At 38.4% G+C, this 19,745-nt stretch overlaps 1 protein-coding gene and 1 long non-coding RNA gene across 2 annotated transcripts; one reads left to right on the plus strand and one right to left on the minus strand.

The window, feature by feature from the left end:
- The first annotated feature begins 497 nt into the window (after window positions 1–497).
- Window positions 498–1,259, plus strand: LOC104223572 (uncharacterized). The gene is made up of 2 exons (XR_011406134.1): window positions 498–853; window positions 938–1,259. It is a non-coding gene; the product is annotated as an uncharacterized lncRNA (long non-coding RNA).
- LOC104223573 (heavy metal-associated isoprenylated plant protein 20) lies at window positions 1,251–2,365 on the minus strand. The gene is made up of 3 exons (XM_009775033.2): window positions 1,917–2,365; window positions 1,732–1,807; window positions 1,251–1,593 (listed from the first exon to the last, which is right to left on the minus strand). The coding sequence occupies exons 1-3, from the start codon at window positions 2,187–2,189 to the stop codon at window positions 1,457–1,459; spliced, it is 486 nt and encodes a 161-aa protein (XP_009773335.2). The 5' UTR covers window positions 2,190–2,365; the 3' UTR covers window positions 1,251–1,456.
- Between the last annotated feature and the right edge of the window lie 17,380 nt (window positions 2,366–19,745).

The following is a 19,745-nucleotide window of genomic DNA, read 5'->3' on the forward strand; positions in this document are numbered from 1 at the left end:
CTCAAATTTTATCATTTCTTGGCAGGCAAAGTCAGTGAATTGGATAAGAACAATGACGTGTAAGGCAAACACGCAATGGATTGAAACTAGACTAGATTCACGTGCTGTGTCACGTTGCATTAGATTATACGATGTATGCGCCCTCTCTCTATTGGTTTTACTTTTAATAAACTTACGCCTCGCAATAAACCATAATTATTGTACAAAAAAGAAATATCGTAGCTGTAGTTTCTGTTAATGAAAATAAAAAATAAGTACTCCCCTTATTTTAATTTATGTAAACTTATTTCTCTTTTAGTCCGTGTTAAAAATAATGGTCCCTTTATTTATCTAAAAATAATTTACTATTATATAATGATTTTTATTTATATAAAATATTTGCATCTCATTCTACATAATTAATTTAAAGTTTTTTTTCTTAAATTTTATTCAGTCAAATGGATTTAAATAAACTAAAATGGAGGAACTATAATTAATGGATTATCCCATCTTATCTTGCTAAATAAGTGGGCAATGGAAACCAGGTGCGCACAACCCACAAACCAAAGCCATATTATATACTGCAAACCCACTCTTTCTTATCCAACAAATTCACCATTCCCAATCTTCTTCATTTGGTTTTGTGTATCAGCAATGGCGATTTCAACCCTAAATCCTAACGCTCCAATCTTCATTCCTACAGAATATCGTGAAGTGGAGGACTTTTCTGACCAGTGGTGGGACCTCGTCCACTCTTCTCCCTGGTTCCGTCATTACTGGCTTCGTGAATGCTTCTCCGACCCCGACTCTACTGATGACACTACCTATGTGCCTTTTCTCCCTGATATTGATTTTATCTCCAACGATTTCAAGCGTAAGTATCATCAATTTACTAACACAGTGCTTTTTTTACTAACTTAAATAATTGTAAGTAATTTATTATGTTTTATGTGATTAGAAGAGGAGAATAAGAACGAGCTGATCACTTTGGGGATGTTGAAATGGAACAAATCACGTGTTGCTGCTGAAATCCCAAGGTATGGGAAGAAGGTGCCGAAAATCGTGAACGTGAAAGTGAGCCCTAGGCCTATTCAGCAGCCAAGGTAGAGCGAATCACAACTCGGAAGCACCTGACTCACTGAGTTAGCTAAATCTGTTTAGTTAGTGTTTCATGTACATAGCTTGTTTAACTTGTTTCATATCCTGCACTTTGTACCTTGTTTTTCCAATAAATGCCAAAACAAAAATAGATGCACAAAATGGAGCAAATGTTACTAGAACCAATATTGTGATTAGTACCTTAAATTTAGATTTTGGTTGATCTATCGAGATTTAGAGTGTAAAAGTACTTCCAAAATCTCCATCAAATGAGCAATAAGATACATAAAGATCAAACTAGGAGAACCTATAGATAGGTATAATATAATAAAATGGGCAAGGTCGTCTTGCACGCTCTAATTAAGCAGTGGATTAGAGATTAGTAAGTTGATTGTTGATCCCAGTTGGTGGCTTGTTTCCCTATCTTGTGAAGACATTTGATGACCTCTTCAGTAGTTACATTTCCAGTTACTGTCACCTTATTCAGTTGTGTATCCACATCATATGTTTCAATATCTGCCATACTCCATCCAATTTGAAGGGGAAAAAAAATTAAAAATCCAGATTTTCACTAATAGAATTTCAAAATACCATATTCTGGTGGTAGTTGAAGAAATTTTTAGGAATTTGAAGATGTGCAAGGACTTGTTTTACCTTCGATTTTCTTGATTGCCTTCAAGATTTTCTTGATGCATTCGTCGCAGTGCAGGCCTACTTTAAGCTCCACCACCTAGTGCACAAATGAAAAGTAAATTTCATACTGATTGCTAGAATAGAAAGATTAGAAGTTTGATTGAAAAACCTGCTATACGAATGGTTTTGAGGTACTAAGTACTAACATTGGCCATTACAGTTGCTACGTTTCGAAACTTCTTAATTTGCAGAGCTGCCAAGCAATAACTGATGCTAGTTAGAGACGAATGAAGAGATGATGAATGATTTGAATGTTTTTTGAAACAGTTGGAAAAATTTAAAGGAAGAGGGTGGGGTATAGGATTCTTTTCTTTGAGTGATTGAGGATTTTTCACTTTGCCAAAAGCTCCTTTAGAACCCTTTTTCCTGGACGCGTAGGGCATTAGTCTCCGTTCATTCAGGGCCGTGAAAATTGACATTAGCCTAATATTCTTGAAATGATAAATAGAGCAATAACGTTAGGAAAAACATGATGCTGTTATGAAATAAAAGTAATTTAGTAAAACATGAACAAGAAATAAAGACAATTTAGTAAAATATGAACAAGAAATAGAGATAGAGAGAAAGGAAGAGATTTTCTTCTTAAATTGTGTGTATTTTCCTATCTATTACAAAGCCTTTATATAGGCATGAAAAGTGAAGAAAATATGTCATGAAATATGTCATTGAACATAGAAAATATGTCATTGAATATGTCATTAACCATTTGAGAGAAAGATCATGGAGGAAGAGTAGACATCCACCATATTTTGATTTTATCATAACACTCCCCCTTGGATGTCCATAAATAATGTGCCTCGTTAAAACCTTATTAGGAAAAAAACCCTATGGGAAAAGAAAATCCTAATGAAGGAAAAAGAGTACACATATTTAGAAATACGCCTTTTGGTTGCCTCGTTAAAAATCTTGCAAGGAAAACCCAATGAGACAAAACCTTGTAAGGAAAAAAGAGTACAACGCGTATTAACTCCTCCTGATGAGATCATCAGTTCACATCGTTGAGCCTTCGTATCCCAATCTTGTACACTAGTTTCTTGAAGGTTGATGCCGGTAGATATTTGGTGAAAAAATCAGCCATATTATCACTTGAACGAATCCGTTGCACATTAATATCACCATTCTTTTGAAGATCATGTGTGAACAATAATTTAGGTGAAATGTGCTTTGTCCTAACTCCTTTATGAATCCTCCCTTTAATTGGGCTATGCATGTTGTATTTTCTTCATACAAAACTGTGGGTAGTTTATCACACTTCAAACCACATTTGTCTCGAATAAGATGTATAGTAGACCTCAACCATACACATTCTCGACTTGCTTCATGAATAGCAATTATCTCAGCATGATTAGAAGAAGTAGCCACGATTGATTGCTTAGTCGATCGCCAAGATATGACAGTGCCACACATGTAAACACATAACATGTTTGAGATCAAGCCTTGTGTGTGTCAGATAAATATTCTACATCGGCATAACCAACAAGATTGAGATTGCAATCATTGCCATAAAATAAGCCCACATTGGTAGTCCCTTTTAGATAACACAATATGTGTTTGATTTCACTCCAATGTCTTCTTGTAGGAGCAGAGCTATATATTGCTAAGACATTAACTGAAAACGTTATGTCACGCCTTGTAGTGTTAGCAAAATACATTAGTGCATCAATTGCACTAAGATATGGTACTTCAGGACCAACAAGTTCTTCATTATTTTCATGAAGTCGGAATGGATCTTTATTTATATCGAGTGATCTCACAACCATCGGGGTACTAAATGGATGTGCTTTATCCATATAAAATTGCTTTAAAATATTTTTAGTGTATGTTGATTGATTGATAAAATTTCATCTTTCATATACTCAATTTGTAGACCAAGACAAAAAGTCTTTCCAAAATTTTTCATTTCAAATTCTTTATTTAAACAGTCTACTGCTTTAGGAAGCTGCCTGGGAGTTGTAATGATATTTGAATCATCAACATACACAGAGATTATAACAAATTCAAATCCAGATCTTTTTATAAAGATACAAGGACAATTGAATCATTCTTGTACCCTTCTTTCAATAGGTACTCACACGGGCAATTATACCACATGCGCCCTGATTGTTTCAATTCGTATAAGGATTTTTGAAGCTTTATTTAATAAATTTCTTGGAAACATTAATATGCTTCAGAACAATTTTAATCCTTCAATGATTTCCATGATACACATATCAAGTTTTTATGTATTGCCAGATTAAAACCTGAAATGATTATATCCACCATAAGAGAACATGTCTCCATATAATCAATGTGAGGATATTTACTAATTTTCTTGTGTCACAAGTCGTCTGTATGTCTATCGACTTGAACTTTTTGCACAAGAATACATTTATACCTCCATTGGCTTTATACTTTCATGTGTTGGAACTATCCACGCAACTTCACATTTTTTCAAGTGAAGTCAATTTTCATTGCTTATTTTTCATTTGTCCAATCATTTATGTGTCCAAATTTCATGACAGATTTGAGCTCAAGATCCTCGTCAATATTAATAATATTGAGTGCTACATTATGTTAACAATATCATCGACGATCACTTTACGTCGGTTCCATTATTACCTAATAAAGACATAACTTATTGAGATCTTTTTATCTCATTATTTTCAGGTACCTGAGCCTCTCCCATGAGGTCTTATGAAGTGTTATGTCGTGGTGCTCTTCTAGGGCACTTGCCTCCTTATTATGACTATTTTGAATATTTGCCCCTCTCCTTCTTCAAGGAGTTTTATCTTTGGAACCGATTGGTCTGTTACACTTCATACGTGCCATAGACTTTGTCCCTCATAGACTTTATTCTATTTGGAGCATTAGCAGCTGAAATATGACATTTAGCTTTGGGTCAGCAAATGCGTCTGGCAATAATTTGTAAATGAATTATCACTTGAACTTCAAGTTCATATTTTCTTGTACGAGGATCTATATGTATTCATAATAATTCATTTCACGTATCACTTTCTCAGCTGCCCATTTTCTCCCCCTAATGTTGGGATCACCAATACATTTCCCAACCTTCTTTGGGAACTCATCTTTGTGCATTTTGGTGGCATAATTAAATCATATAGCACATCCATATTTCTATATAGAAATTATTTTGTTCCTGACCCTGAACCGATTGTGATAGGGAGAAATTTTAATAACTTGGCTAGATGCGTACAAGTGCTGCTGTATATTAAATAATAAATCTCATACCAAATTTCGTTTTTGGGAGTTTTGTTCTCATAACCAATGATCTAGCTATAATTAGAGGCATACAATTTCTGCTAAACCAACTTGGATTTAAACCAGTATTATTAAGATAAATCATCATAATTTATATTCTGGAATTGTGCTCTAATAATATGAGCAAGCAATCTTGCAAAAACCAAACTGCAAGTTGATAACAAATGCACATGTGACCATAAAATAGATGCATCTATTAAAATCATATAATAGTAAACGGTTCACTAGCAAGTGATTGGGCCCATATATATATATCACCTTTTATTTCTTCCAGAAATCAAAGGATTCAATCCCAACCTTTAACTGATATATCATGAGAATAAGCAGCACAAGAGAATTCTTGAAGAATCTTCTATTCTTCAATATATGTCAATGTAATTCTTAATTAATTTTTCGCATCATAATTGAACCGAGATGGTCAACCGGTCATGCCAATTAATATTTGTTTTAGTAAACCTCTAGTTTACTTGTGGCATATGATTCCAGCATCATGCTTATATTTGTGTAGTACAAATAGAAAGAAGATCGGGTAACCTTTCATATTTACCCGGTATGATTATAGAAATATGAAGATATTCAATCTTCCTTTCATTTATAGTCTCAATATGCCAATCACTTTGACTTATATATTTGAAACTCAAAAAGTTTCTTTTGAGACTTTACAATATCAATGTCATGAATAAGTTTATTCATCCGGGTAGTAACAAATTAGTTTTTCCGGAGTTCTTAACAACTTTTGTACTACAAGATCTTTTATCATACCATTCATATGGTAAATGTCTCCTTCACGGAGAAAATTATATCATAATAAATTGTCATGGTCAAAATCATCATAAGCAAAATCATTTCTTGCTTTAACTTTGCCTTTAATAACTTTTATAAGGCATGACAAAATAATATTTGGCATATCACATGTACACGACCAATGACATATTCATGTAACCACACAATAATATTTATTCTCTTTATTTTACTCAAACCTCCCTTAGAGGTGAGTTGTGTGATATTCATATAATCATGAATTGCATGTCTTTATTCATTACTTTTATCACATATTGCCACATTCAACTTTAGGAATGAGTTTGCATTCTCAATGCTTATCACAAGTCACATTCTCTTCAAGGAATGGATCATAATCAGCGACATGCTTTATTATTTTCATACCAATTTGATGGTAAGCATTGCCTTCACATTCACTACAAGAATGGAGCAAATCAAATAGGACAATTTTTATGCCTTTTCATGAAAAATTTATTATTTTTCTTTAGTCATCATTATATCATCAATATGGTACATTGGGACTCAAACCCAATGTCTTACCAATAAAAAGGCATGTTAGGCCATAATAAATTGGGACTCAAACCCAACTCTTATCATTATGGAGTATCAAGACTTGATCCCGATGTCTTATCCTTAATTAATGGCATAATAGGCTAAACAATATTGAGATTCATTCTCAAGCCTTAATTTCAATCACATGCCAAGAAAGTTATACACAACTAATTTGCAACTTAGCAAATTAAATTTGCTTTCTTAAATAAGTGTACAAATCTCAAATCAGCGTAAAGCTTTATTAATTATTTGTAGCATCTATATGAAATACAATTGTTTGTAGTCAGAATATTTCTTCTAAATTCTATTAGAGTTTAAAAGGATCATAAAATCATTGTCTTAATATTTATTGAGTCTCTCTCAAAAATATTGTTGTTTTCGGGGTATACCCTACCTATTGGATTTGATTTAACGCCATGACTTTCATTCACTCAATTCAACCAAGCAATTAGTGAATAAATTTATCAAAAGTACACCATATAGGTAACAACACATATATAGTACTAATACATAAATTCAGCATTTATATTACCTGAAAAGTGACATTATAGGTAACAACTTACCAGTTGTAGCTTGTGCATCATTCATATAAAATACTTAAAAATGGTAAATCAGTAGCAAACATCAAGTAGGTCATGGATACTCAAAAATACCTCTTCTAGTAGTCATACTAATCATTGTTTGCCTTTCAAATGATACGACCATAAATTATGAAGTATACTTTCTCAATAGCTGGTTTGTTTTCCAAACTTCAAAGAAGTAATTAATCAACCTAGATAAAGATGTGAAGTATTTCTTGTTTTCTTCAAGATGATTTATGCTTTTAATCAGTATGACCAATTTTATTTTATTTTTTATTCCTTTTTTTTGGTACTATATGCAAGTGTAAAAATCCAAAAGGAAAAAAAATATTCATCCAAGTAAAACAAAATGTTAAAAGCGGCAGGATAGATTGAAGATAGTTAACACATAAATATGCATAAGACAATTTATATAAAATATCCTTGGTTACCATGACATGCATCATATCAACAATTAACTGCTACTATGATTTTAACATATAGAACTTCGAAAATTTTATTCCATTCATGTGATATAAAAGATGTAATATTAATATGTGCTTATGCAATACAGGTGTAGTACGAAGTTGTGTGCATATGAGATTTTAAAGGAATGACAAGTATAAGATAATCATACCTTCTTACATTTCATTACTTACCATATGTAGTTTCTCTTTACATTTAACCATGTGATGATATGTATGGCTTCAAATTGTAATCTTTCTGGATGTAGGAAATTTTTTGTAGATATATATATATATATACAATTGGTTAGAAACTCGTGCTGATAACGTGTTATGAAATAAAAGCAATTTAGTAAAACATGAACAAGAAATAAAGACAATTTAGTAAAATATGAACAAGAAATAGAGATAGAGAGAAAGGAAGAGATTTTCTTCTTAAATTGTGTGTATTTTCCTATCTATTACAAAGCCTTTATATAGGCATGAAAAGTGAAGAAAATATGTCATGGAATATGTCATTGAACATAGAAAATATGTCATTGAATATGCCATTAACCATTTGAGAGAAAGATCATGGAGGAAGAGTAGACATCCACCATATTTTGATTTTATCATAACAAATGCATCTTAATGCGTTTGATACTTTTTGCTATTTTTTAGAGCTAAAACAAATTAGAGTAAGTCACATTTCTAATTCTAAGTTTAAATTTCTAGCCATATAAGAAAAGAAGAGTCCCATGTAGGTGCTTTAAAGGAAGTTTAGTTTTCTTAATATGGATTGAGCAATCCTCATGTCACAACCATGGATCGTGATGATGCCTAACACCGCTTGCTAGGCACGTCAACATTTAACAACAATAAGCAATGCAAGCTTAACAATTAGCAACATTATAATAAATATAAAGGGCGAAATCTCATAAATTCATAATAAGGCTACAACCCAACACGGTCTAAAACTCTTCCAAAAATTTTGTGCCACAGGTACATAAACGACTACGGGGTCATTTGGTAGAATGCATTAGATAAAGTAATGCATATATTAGCTTTATATATTAATAATACCTTATTTGACACACTTTTTGAATATATGCATTAGGTATGCAAGCATTAGTTATATACCATATTGGGTATTATCCTATATATAACTAATGCATAAGAAATCATGGTATTAACAATGCAATAGATTTTAATGCATGCATTAGCTTAGTTAAAGACAAAATTATCTTTCAAAATTTCTGCTTGATCAAAATATGCTATTATATTAATGCAAGTTTGAAATAATCCAAGAAAGTGGGGAAAAAATTATATCTCTAGTAAATAAATAAATACTTAGCATATTTTCTTTTTTATAAATAAATATTCAGTTCTATACTACAATATAGGTAAACAAATCAAATAATTTTTTAAAAACCTTTTCATATAAAAAAATTTCTCAATATATGTTTCTTTTAAAAAGAAAAAGTGATGGACTGGTTATGAGGGCATTTTTGTAAACAAATAATTCTTTTAGAAATTGTATAATGCTTTAATAAATCAAACCAAATAATGGATAAGAAATATGTTAGCATAACTAATGCAAGCATAATTAATACCAGCATTACTAATACACCATATTCAGCATTATTCTTATACACCCTACCAAATGAATCGGAAAATCGCACCAAACTGACTAAAAACCTGATTAGGCTTGGTTTTGATTTGGTTTGGTATTGAGTAAAAAATCCGAACCAAACCTACATATAAATATATACTCCCTCTATTTCAATTCAAATGACACACTTTTCTTATTAGTTCGTTCCAAAAAGAATGACACATTTTTATATTTGGAAACGATTCGACTTTAAATTTTTTTATTTTACCCACTTTACCCCTAATGAGAAGCTTTTATAGCCACATAAATATCATGACCCCTTAAGCTTTTATAACCACATGTTTCAAGTCTTTTTTTCTCTCTTAAACTTTGTGCCAAGTCAAACTACCTCATCTAAATTGATATGAAGGGAGTAATTTTTATATATACTTTTAAGACTTTATATAAAAAAAATTTAAAAAAATGTCACGACCCGAGTTCGCCCTCCGTGAACTATCGTGACGACACCTACTCTCTATGACTAGGTAAGCCTAACAAGTGTGAAAATAAAATTGAAACTTGCGGAAATATAAATAAAGGAAAGCCAAGAATAACTAAAGAGGGAAGCAATATATATAGAAAGCCGCTCGGCATATATATCACGACATCTCAAACTTATACAACACCATCCCAAAACCCGAAAACTCACGGGAATACAAGCTAGAAGAAATACAGTAAAGTGCTCTAATCTCCAGAATGTCTATATCAATAGTAAGATAGAAAGGCTAACACTACAGGATAGAATAAAGATAGAGACTCCTTGGTCTGCGGACGCGACAGATGTACCTCGAAGTATCCGAAAGATCTCTCTGCCTCAAGGGTGTTAAGCCTGGGTAGAGGTACCTGGATCTGCACATGAAAAAACATGCGCAGAAAGGGGCATGAGTACACCACAACGGTACTCAGTAAGTGCCAAGCCTAACCTCGGTTGGGTAGTGACGAGGTAGGTCAGGTCCCTACTGAGGTAAATAATAATAAACATGATAGGATAAGATAAACAGTATAAGTGAGAATCTACACTAAGAACCTATATAGTATGATAAGAGTACAATAACGGAAACAGAAATAAAAGCATAACACAAGGAAAACACCGCTCACAGCAAGGATAATAACCGGTGATCTCTTGGTATCCCGAAGATCTCTTGGTATCCTCAATATATATGTCAGGGATCTCTTCGTATCCCGAGGACCTCTTGGTATCCTCACTATGTACGCTAGGGATCTCTTGATATCCAGCACCTCAATCCAGATCATAAATACGTGCAGGGGATCTTCTGGGATGCCGTCCCGTAGTCCCAAATTAAAACACACAGCAACAGCTCAAGAATATCAAAATAAATACTAAGTTCATAACAAGTAAACAGTTAATTCTAGCCTAACATGCTTCACGTAATGCAATTAAGGCAGTTTAAGCAAATAGGCAATTAAGTCAACTAAGCATGCTTTTCTAAACTAACACATGCTAAGTTTTCAAGTAGAATAAAAAACAGGTAAGGAAGGAACTCAGTTTAAATACTTAAAGTAAAATCGGATTTTCAACAATTAGCTCAATTACGCGCTCGTCACCTCACGTACAAGGCATTTCAACTATCAAATATCATATCCTAAGGGGAAGGTCCCCAACACAAGGTTAGACAAGCCACTTACCTCGAACCGGCTCAAAATCAACTCGAAACCACACTTTTGCCACGAGTATTCGACTCCAAATGATCCAAATCTATTCAATTCAATTGCATATTGTAAATAACACCTCAAGTAACTGATTCTACAATTAAAGTCTAAGCTAATACGCGAAATTATGTAAAATGACCAAAACGCCCCTCAGACCCACGTCTCATAATCAGGTGAAATTTACATTTCTAGAAACTTCGTACTCTCACGAGTCTATACATAACAAGAACACTGAAATCGGAATCCAAATGACCCCTCAAATCCTCTTTTAAAGCCTCTTAAACTCAAGCCCTAATTACCCATTTTTCCAAATTTTTCACCACTAATTAGGTCTTTTAATCACATAAAAATGAGTTATGAAGTCAAGGATGTTACCTCCAAGCGATTCCCCTTTGTTTTCCTTAAAATCACTCTCAAAAGCTTCAAAAATAATTAGAAATGGTGGAAATAAACTCCCAAGTCGCGGAACCCCTTTTTTAAAAAAATGCTCAGAAGTTTCGCATCTGCGGTCCCGCTTCTGCGGGACAAATGTCGCATTTGCGACTTCCACTTAAGGCCAGATTCCGCATCTGCGGCCCTTTACCCGCAGGTGCGGTACCACTTCTGCGGAAAATATACCGCATCTGCGGTTCCTGGAGAGATGGTCAATTTTTGCTTCTACGGCTCCTTAACTGCTTTTGCGGCTCCGCATCTGCAGTCTCCAAACCGCAGATACGAAAATACCAGAAGGCCAGCTGCTGCACAACTTCAACTCCACAATTTTCTCTGTTAACCATCTGAATTCATCCCGAGGCCCCCGGGACCTCAACCATGGGCATCAACATATCCTAAAACCTTATTCAAACTTGTTCAGATCTTCAAAACAATTCAAACAACATCAAAGCAGCCAAAACACACCGGATTCAAGCCTAAGTTTCAAAAATCTTTCGAATTCCGTTTTCGATCAAAAACCCAACCAAAACACGCCCGAATGACTTAAAATTTTGCACACACATCTCAAATGACATAATGAAATTACTACGACACTCGGAATTCCATTTCGACGCTCGGATCAAAATCTCGCTATCGAACCGGAAACATTAAAATTTCGACCTTCGGCATTTCAAGTCTAAATTAGCTATGGATCTCCAAAACACAATTCGGACACGCTCCTAACCTCGAAATCACCCAACGGAGCTAACGGAACCATTAGATTTCTGTTTCGAGGCCGTCTTCACACTGTTCCGACTACGGTCAACTTTTCAACACTTGAGCTCTCATTTAGGAACTAAGTGTCCCGACACTTACCGAAATTCAAAACCGAACATCCCAGAAATTCACATTAGTAGAAATAAAATTGGGGAAAGTAGTTAATAGGGGATCGATGCGTTAATTCTTAAGACGACCGGTCGGGTCGTCACATCCTCCTACACTTAAACATTCATTCGTCCTCGAACGAGCATAGAGACATGCCTGAAGTAGTTAAAAGATGAGGGTAGCGGCTGTGCATATCCTACTCGGTCTCCCAGGTTGCCTCCTCGACCCGCTGACCCCGCTACTGAACCTTCACTGATGCAATATTTTTTGACCTCAGCTTTATGACCTGCCTGTCCAATATCGCCACTGGCTCCTCAACATAAGATAGATCCTTGTCCAACTGGACTGAATTGAAATCCAACACGTGCGACGGATCACCGTGATACATTCGGAGCATCGAAACATGAAATACCGGATGAACTCCTACCAAGCTGGGAGGTAAGGCAAGCTCATAAGCAACCTCCCCAACATGTCTCTCAAAAGGGCCAATAAACCTCGAACTCAATTTACCCTTCATCCCAAATCTCATAACACCCTTCAAAGGCGAAAGCCGCAGCAGAACCCGCTCTCCAACCATATAGGAAACATTACGAACCTTCCGGTCCACGTGGCTCTTCTGTCTAGACTGGGCTGTACGGAGTCTATCTTGAATCACCTTAACCTTCTCCGAAGCATCCTGAACCAAGTCTGTTCTCAATAATCTGGCCTCACCTGGCTCAAACCAACCCACCGGGGATCTACACTACCTACCATATAAAGCCTTATACGATGCCATTTGTATGCTGGACTGATAACTGTTGTTGTAGGCAAACTCTGCCAATGGCAAGAACTGATCCCAAGACCCTCCAAACTCAATCACACACGCACGGAGCATATCCTCGAGAATTTGAATAGTGCGCTCGGACTGTCCGTCCGTCTGAGGGTGAAATGATGTACTCAACTCCACCTGAGTACCCAACTCATGCTGAACGGCCCTCCAAAATCGTGATGTAAACTGAGTACCCCTATCGGAAATGATGAAAACCGAAATACCATGCATACGAACAATCTCCCGGATATAAATCTCCACCAACCGCTCCGAAGAATAAGTAATACACATAGGAATGAAGTGCGCGAACTTGGTCAGTCGATCCACAATCACCCAAATAGCATCGAACTTTCTCAAAGTCCGTGGGATCTCAACTACAAAGTCCATGGTAATCCGCTCCCACTTCCACTCCGGGATCTCTATCTGCTGAAGCAACATACCCGGTCTCTGGTGCTCATATTTCACCTGCTGACAGTTGAGGCACTGAGCTACAAATCCAACTATATCTTTCTTCATCTACCTCTACCAGTAATGCTGCCTCAAATCCTGATACATCTTCGTGACACCCAGATGAATGGAATACTACGAACTATGGGCATCCTCTAGAATTAACTCCCGAAACCCATCAACATTGGGTACACAAATACGACCCTGCATCCTCAATACCCGGTCATCACCTATGGTCACATCTCGGGCATCACCATGATAAAACGTGTCCTTGAGGAAAAGCAAATGAGGGTCATCATACTGACGCTCCCTGATACGATTAAATAAGGAAGACCGAGAAACCATGCAAGCTAAAACCCGACTGGGCTCCGAAATATCCAATCTCACAAACTGGCTGGCTAAGGCCTGAACATCCATCGCCATAGGCCTCTCCGATGCTGGTAAATAAGCCAAACTTCCCAAACTCTCTGCCCAGCGACTCAAGGCATCGGCCACCACATTAGCCTTGCCCGAGTGATACAAGATAGTGATATCATTGTCCTTTAGAAATTCTAACCATCTCCTTTGGCGCAAATTTAGATCCTTTTGCTTGAACATGTACTGCAAGCTCCGATGATAAGTATAAATCTCACGAGGAACCTCGTACAAATAATGATGCCAGATCTTCAGGACATGAACAATGGCAGCTAACTCAAGGTCGTGGACAGGATAATTCTTCTCGTGAACCTTTAACTGTCTGGACACGTAGGCAATCACCCTACCATCCTGCATCAAAACCGCTCCAAGGCCGATCCTCGAGGCATCACAATAGACTGTGTAAGGCCCCGAACCTGTAGGCAATATCAAAATTGGGGCTGTAGTCAAAGCTATCTTGAGCTTTTGAAAGCTCGCCTCACACTCTTCCGTCCACTGGAACGGAGCACCCTTCTGGGTCAGTCTGGTCATAGGGGCCGCAATCGATGAAAACCCATCAACAAAACGACGGTAATAACCCGCCAAGCCAAGAAAACTGCGGATCTCTATAGCCGAGGATGCTTTGGGACAACTCTACACTGCCTCTACTTTCTTCAGATACACCTGAATACCCTCACTCAACACCACGTGGCCTAAGAATGCCACGGAATCCAACCAAAACTCACATTTCGAGAACTTAGCATATAACTTCTTTTCTCTCAAGGTCTGAAGCACTATCCTCAGGTGCTGCTCATGATCTTCTCAACTTCGGGAATACACCAGAATATCATCAATAAAGACAATGATGAACGAGTCAAGATATGGCTGGAACACACTACGCATCAAATGCATAAGGTTGTTGGGGCATTGGTTAGCCCAAATGACATAACAAGGAGCTCGTAATGACCATACGGGGTCCTAAAAGCAGTCTTCGGGATATCTGGCTCCCGATTCTTCAACTGATGGTAACCTGAGCGCAAGTCAATCTTAGAAAACACCCGTGAGCCCTAAAGCTAGTCAAACAGATCATCGATACAAGGCAAAGGATAACGATTCTTCACTGTAACCTTGTTCAACTGGCGATAGTCAATACACATACGCATAGAACCATCCTTTTTCTTCACAAACAAGATAGGAGCACCCCAAGGTGAAACACCGGGCCAAATAAAACCCTTATCAAGCAATTCCTGTAACTGATCTTTCAACTCCTTCAACTCAGGAATAGCCATACGATACGGAGGGATAGAAATGAGCTGAATGCCTGGCAATAGATTAATGCCAAAATCAATATCTCTATCAGGCGGCATGCCTGGAAGATCAGTTGGAAACACATCGGGAAAATCCCGTACTACGGGGACTGAATCAACCGAGGGGGTATCGATACTGATATCTCTCACATAAGCTAGATACACGTCACACCCCTTCTCATCCATACGTTGAGCCTTAAGGAAAGAAATAACTCTACTGGAAGTGTGATCTAATGTACCTCTCCACTCAACACGCGGTAGACCTGGCATAACCAGTGTCACAGTTTTGGCGTAACAATCAAGAATAGCATAATGTGGAGACAACCAGTCCATGCCCAAGATAATGTCAAAATCAACCATGCTGAGTAACAATAGATCGACTCTGGTCTCAAAACCACTAAGAGAAACCAAACATGACCAATAAACATGGTCCACAACAAGAGAATCTCCCACAGGAGTAGAAACATAAACAGGGGAACTCAAGAAATCTCGGGATACACCCAAATGCGGAGCAAAATAAGAAGACACAGAAGAGTAAGTGGAGCCTGGATCAAATAGAACCGATGCATATCTATGACAAACCAGTATAATACCTGTGATGACAGAATTAGAGGCAACGACTTCAATACGGGCAGGAAGGGCATAGTATCTGGCCTGGCCTCCCCCTCGAGGGCAACCTCTATCTCCCCGACCTCTACCTCTAGCTAGCTGAGCAGGTGGGGCTAGCTATAACCATAGCCAAAGAACTCTACGGGGCACGCTGTGGCTGAGAAGTCTGTAGGGGTGCACTCCTCCCAAGTCTAGGGCAATCCCTCACTACAGGGCGGGTGTCACCACACTCAAAACAAGCTCTGGAAGGATGTGGTGGCTGTGATTGGCTCAGGCCAGGTCTGCCAGACTGACCTCTAAAAGCACCCCGTGTAGGAGGCGCGCTAGAAACCAGAGGTGCATAATAAGGCTCCTGAGGCCTAGGAGGAGCTGGAGCACTGCTGGCTGCTGGAAGAGTTGAATGAACGGGGCGACTCATAGAACCCCTACCATGATGACCTACAGCTGGGGCACGGGCACCTGAGAAATGACCCGATTTTTGAGACCTCTTGGCCTCCCCCTCCTCCTTCTCCCTAGCATGCATACCCTCAATCCTCCTAGCAATGCTTACCACCTGCTGATAAGAAATATCCATCTCCAACTCACGATCCATGCTAGACCTGATGTTGGGAATATGCCCCTCAATAAACCGGCGAACCCTCTCGCGAACAGTAGCAACCAAGACTGGTGCATGCCTAGACAATTAGTGTAACGAACAACATACCCTGAAACAGTCATAGCACCCTGGCGCAAATACTCAAACTCTGCGCGCCATGCATCCTTGAGGCTCTGAGGAAAATACTCTCCTAGGAACAAATCCGAAAACTGAGCCCAAGTCAGTGAAGCAGCCTCATCTGGACTGTCTAACTCATAGGTGCGCCACCAATCATAGGCGGCTCCTCGAAGCTGGAAAGTAGTGAAGAAACCCCGCTCAATCCTGAGATACCCATAGTACGGAGAATACGGTAACACTCATCAATAAATTCCAAAGCATCCTATGATGCTAGACCACTGAACTTAGGGGGCTTGTACCTCTTGAACCTCTCAAGCCTCAGCTGCTCCTACTCGGAAACCGCTGCCATGCCCTCGGGCTGAACTGGCACTGCAGGCGGTACAAGAATAATCTCAGGGGCCTGCTCAACATGCACTTGTTGCTCAAGAGTGCGGGAGGCGGGAGTTTGTACTCCTCCCCCGACCTGGGATGTAGCTGCAGCAAGGGGAAGTAACCCTGCCTGAGCCAAAGTGGTGTACATGCTCATGAACTATGCCAGAGTCTCCTGAAGGGCTGGAGTAGTAGCAGCAGTAGGCGTATCAGGCGCCTGGACTCCGGCTGGATCTGTTAGTGGTACCTTGACGGAAGCTCGCGTAGGTTCTCTAGCTGTACCACAGGTGCGTCCTCGGCCTCTACCCCGGCCCCGACCTCTGACGACTGTGGTACGCAGGTGCCTGATCATCTCGAGTAGCACGTATCCTCACCATCTGTTAGAGAATAGAAGACAGAAGTTTAGAATTGTGATGTCAAAATATCGCATGACAAGGAATCAAATGAAGCAAAATTTTTCCTAACAGTTACATAGCCTCTTGTAGATAAGTATAGACGTCTCCGTACCGATCAGCGAGACTTTAAGAAACCAGCTTGTGTTCCATGACTCCTATGAACCTAGAACTCTGATACCAACTTGTCATGACCCCAGTTCACCCTCCGTGAACTGTCGTGACGGCACCTAGTCTCTATAACTAGGTAAGTCTAACGTGCGAAAATAAAATTGAAACTTGCAAAAATATAAATAAAGCAAAGCCAAGAATAACCAAAGAGGGAAGCAATATATATAGAAAGCCGCTCGACATATATATCACGACATCTCAAACTTCTACAGCACCATCCCAAAACCCGGAAACTCATGGGAACACAAGCTAGAAGAAATACAGTAAAGTGCTCTAATCTCCAGAATGTCTACATCAACAGTAAGATAGAAAGGCTAACACTATAGGATAGAATAAAGATATGGACTCCTTGGTCTGCGGATATGGTAGATGTACCTCGAAGACTCCGATAGATCTCCTTGCCTCAAGGGTGTTAAGCCTGGGTAGAGGTACCTGGATCTGCATATGAAAAAACATGCGCAGAAAGGGGCATGAATACACCACAACGGTACTCAGTAAGTGCCAAGCCTAATTTTGGTTGGGTAGTGACGAGGTAGGTCAGGGCCCTATTGAGGTAAATAATAATAAAACATGATAAGATAAACAGTATAAGTGAGTGAGAATCTACAGTAAGAACCTATATATTATGATAAGAGTACAATAACGGAAACAAAAATAAAAGGCATAACACAAGGAAAACACCGCTCACAGCAAGGATAATAATCGAGGATCTCTTGGTATCCCGAGGATCTCTTGGTATCCTCAATATATATGTCAGGGATCTCTTGGTATCCTCAATATATATGCGAGGGATCTTTGGTATCCCGAGGATCTCTTGGTATCCTCACTATGTACACTAGGGATATCTTGGTATCCCGCACCTCAGTCCAGATCATAAATACGTGCAGGGGATCTCCCGGGATGCCGTCCCATAGTCCCAAATTAAAACACACAGCAACAGCTCAAGAATATCAAAATAAATACTAAGTTCGTAACAAGTAAACAATTAATTCTAGCCTAACATGCTTCACGTAACGCAATTAAGGCAGTTTAAGAAAATAGGCAATTAAGTCAACTAAGCATGCTTTTCTAAACTAACACAGGCTAAGTTTGCAAGTAGAGTAAAAACAGGTAAGGAAGGAACAAAGTTTAAATACTTAAAAGTAAAATCGGATTTTCAACAATTAGCTCAAGTATACGCTCGTCACCTCACGTACAAGGCATTTCAACTATCAAATATCATATCCTATGGGGAAGGTCCCCCACACAAGATTAGACAAGCCACTTACCTCGAACCAGCTCAAAATCAACTCGAAACCACACTTTTGCCACGAGTATCCGACTCCAAATGGCCCAAATCTGTTCAATTCAATTGCATATTGTAAATAACACCTCAAGTAACCGATTCTAAAATTAAAGTCTAAGCTAATACGCGAAATTATGTAAAATGACCAAAATGCCCCTCAGGCCCATGTCTCGGAATCGGGTGAAATTTACATTTCCAGAAATCTTGTACTCTCACGAGTCTATACATAACATGAACACTAAAATCGGAGTCCAAATGACCCCTCAAATCCCCTTTTAAAGGCTTCTTAAACTCAAACCCTAATTGCCATTTCCCCCAAATTATTCACCACTAATTAGGTCTTTTAATCACATAAAAACGAGTTATGAAGTCAAGGATGTTACCTCCAAACGATTCCCCTTTTGTTCCTCAAATTCACTCTCAAAAGCTTCAAAAACGATTAGAAATGGTGGAAATAAACTCCCAAGTCGCGGAACACCTTTTTTAAAAAAATGCTCAGCAGTTTTCGCATCTGCGGTCCTAGGACCATGTCTGCAGTCCCGCTTCTGTGGAACAAATGTCGCATCTGCAACTTCCCACTTAAGGCCAGATTCCGCATTTGCGGCCCTTTACCCGCAGGTGCGGTACCGCTTCTGCGGAAAATAAACCGTATCTGCGGTTCCTGGAGAGATGGCCAATTTTCGCGTATGCGGTCCTTAGCCGCTTTTGCGGCTCCGCATCTGCGGTCCCCAAACCGCAGATGCGAAAATACCAGAAGGCCAGCTGCTGCACAACTTCAACTCCAAAATTTTCTCCGTTAACCATTCGAATTCATCCCGAGTCCCCTGAGACCTCAACCAAGGGCATTAACATATCCTAAAACCTTATTCAAACTTGTTCAGATCTTCAAAACACTCAAACAACATCAAAGCAGCCAAAGCACATCGGATTCAAGCCTATGTTTCAAAAATCTTCCGAATTCCGTTTTCAATCAAAAACCCAACAAAAACACGTCCGAATGACCTGAAAATTTGCACACACATCCCAAATGACATGATGAAACTACTGTAATTCTCGAAATTCTATTCCGACCCTCGGATCAAAATCTCGCTATCAAACCGGAAACTTTAAAATTTCGACTTCGACATTTCAAGCCTAAATTAGCTACGGAACTCCAAAACATAATTTAGACACGCCCCTAACCCCGAAATCACTCAACAGAGCTAACAGAACCATCAGATTTCCATTTCAAAGCTGTCTTCACACTATTCCGATTATGATCAACTTTCCAA

Source organism: Nicotiana sylvestris, chromosome 3 (genome assembly GCF_000393655.2).
Source record: "Nicotiana sylvestris chromosome 3, ASM39365v2, whole genome shotgun sequence".
In the NCBI taxonomy this organism is placed as follows: Eukaryota; Viridiplantae; Streptophyta; class Magnoliopsida; order Solanales; family Solanaceae; genus Nicotiana; species Nicotiana sylvestris.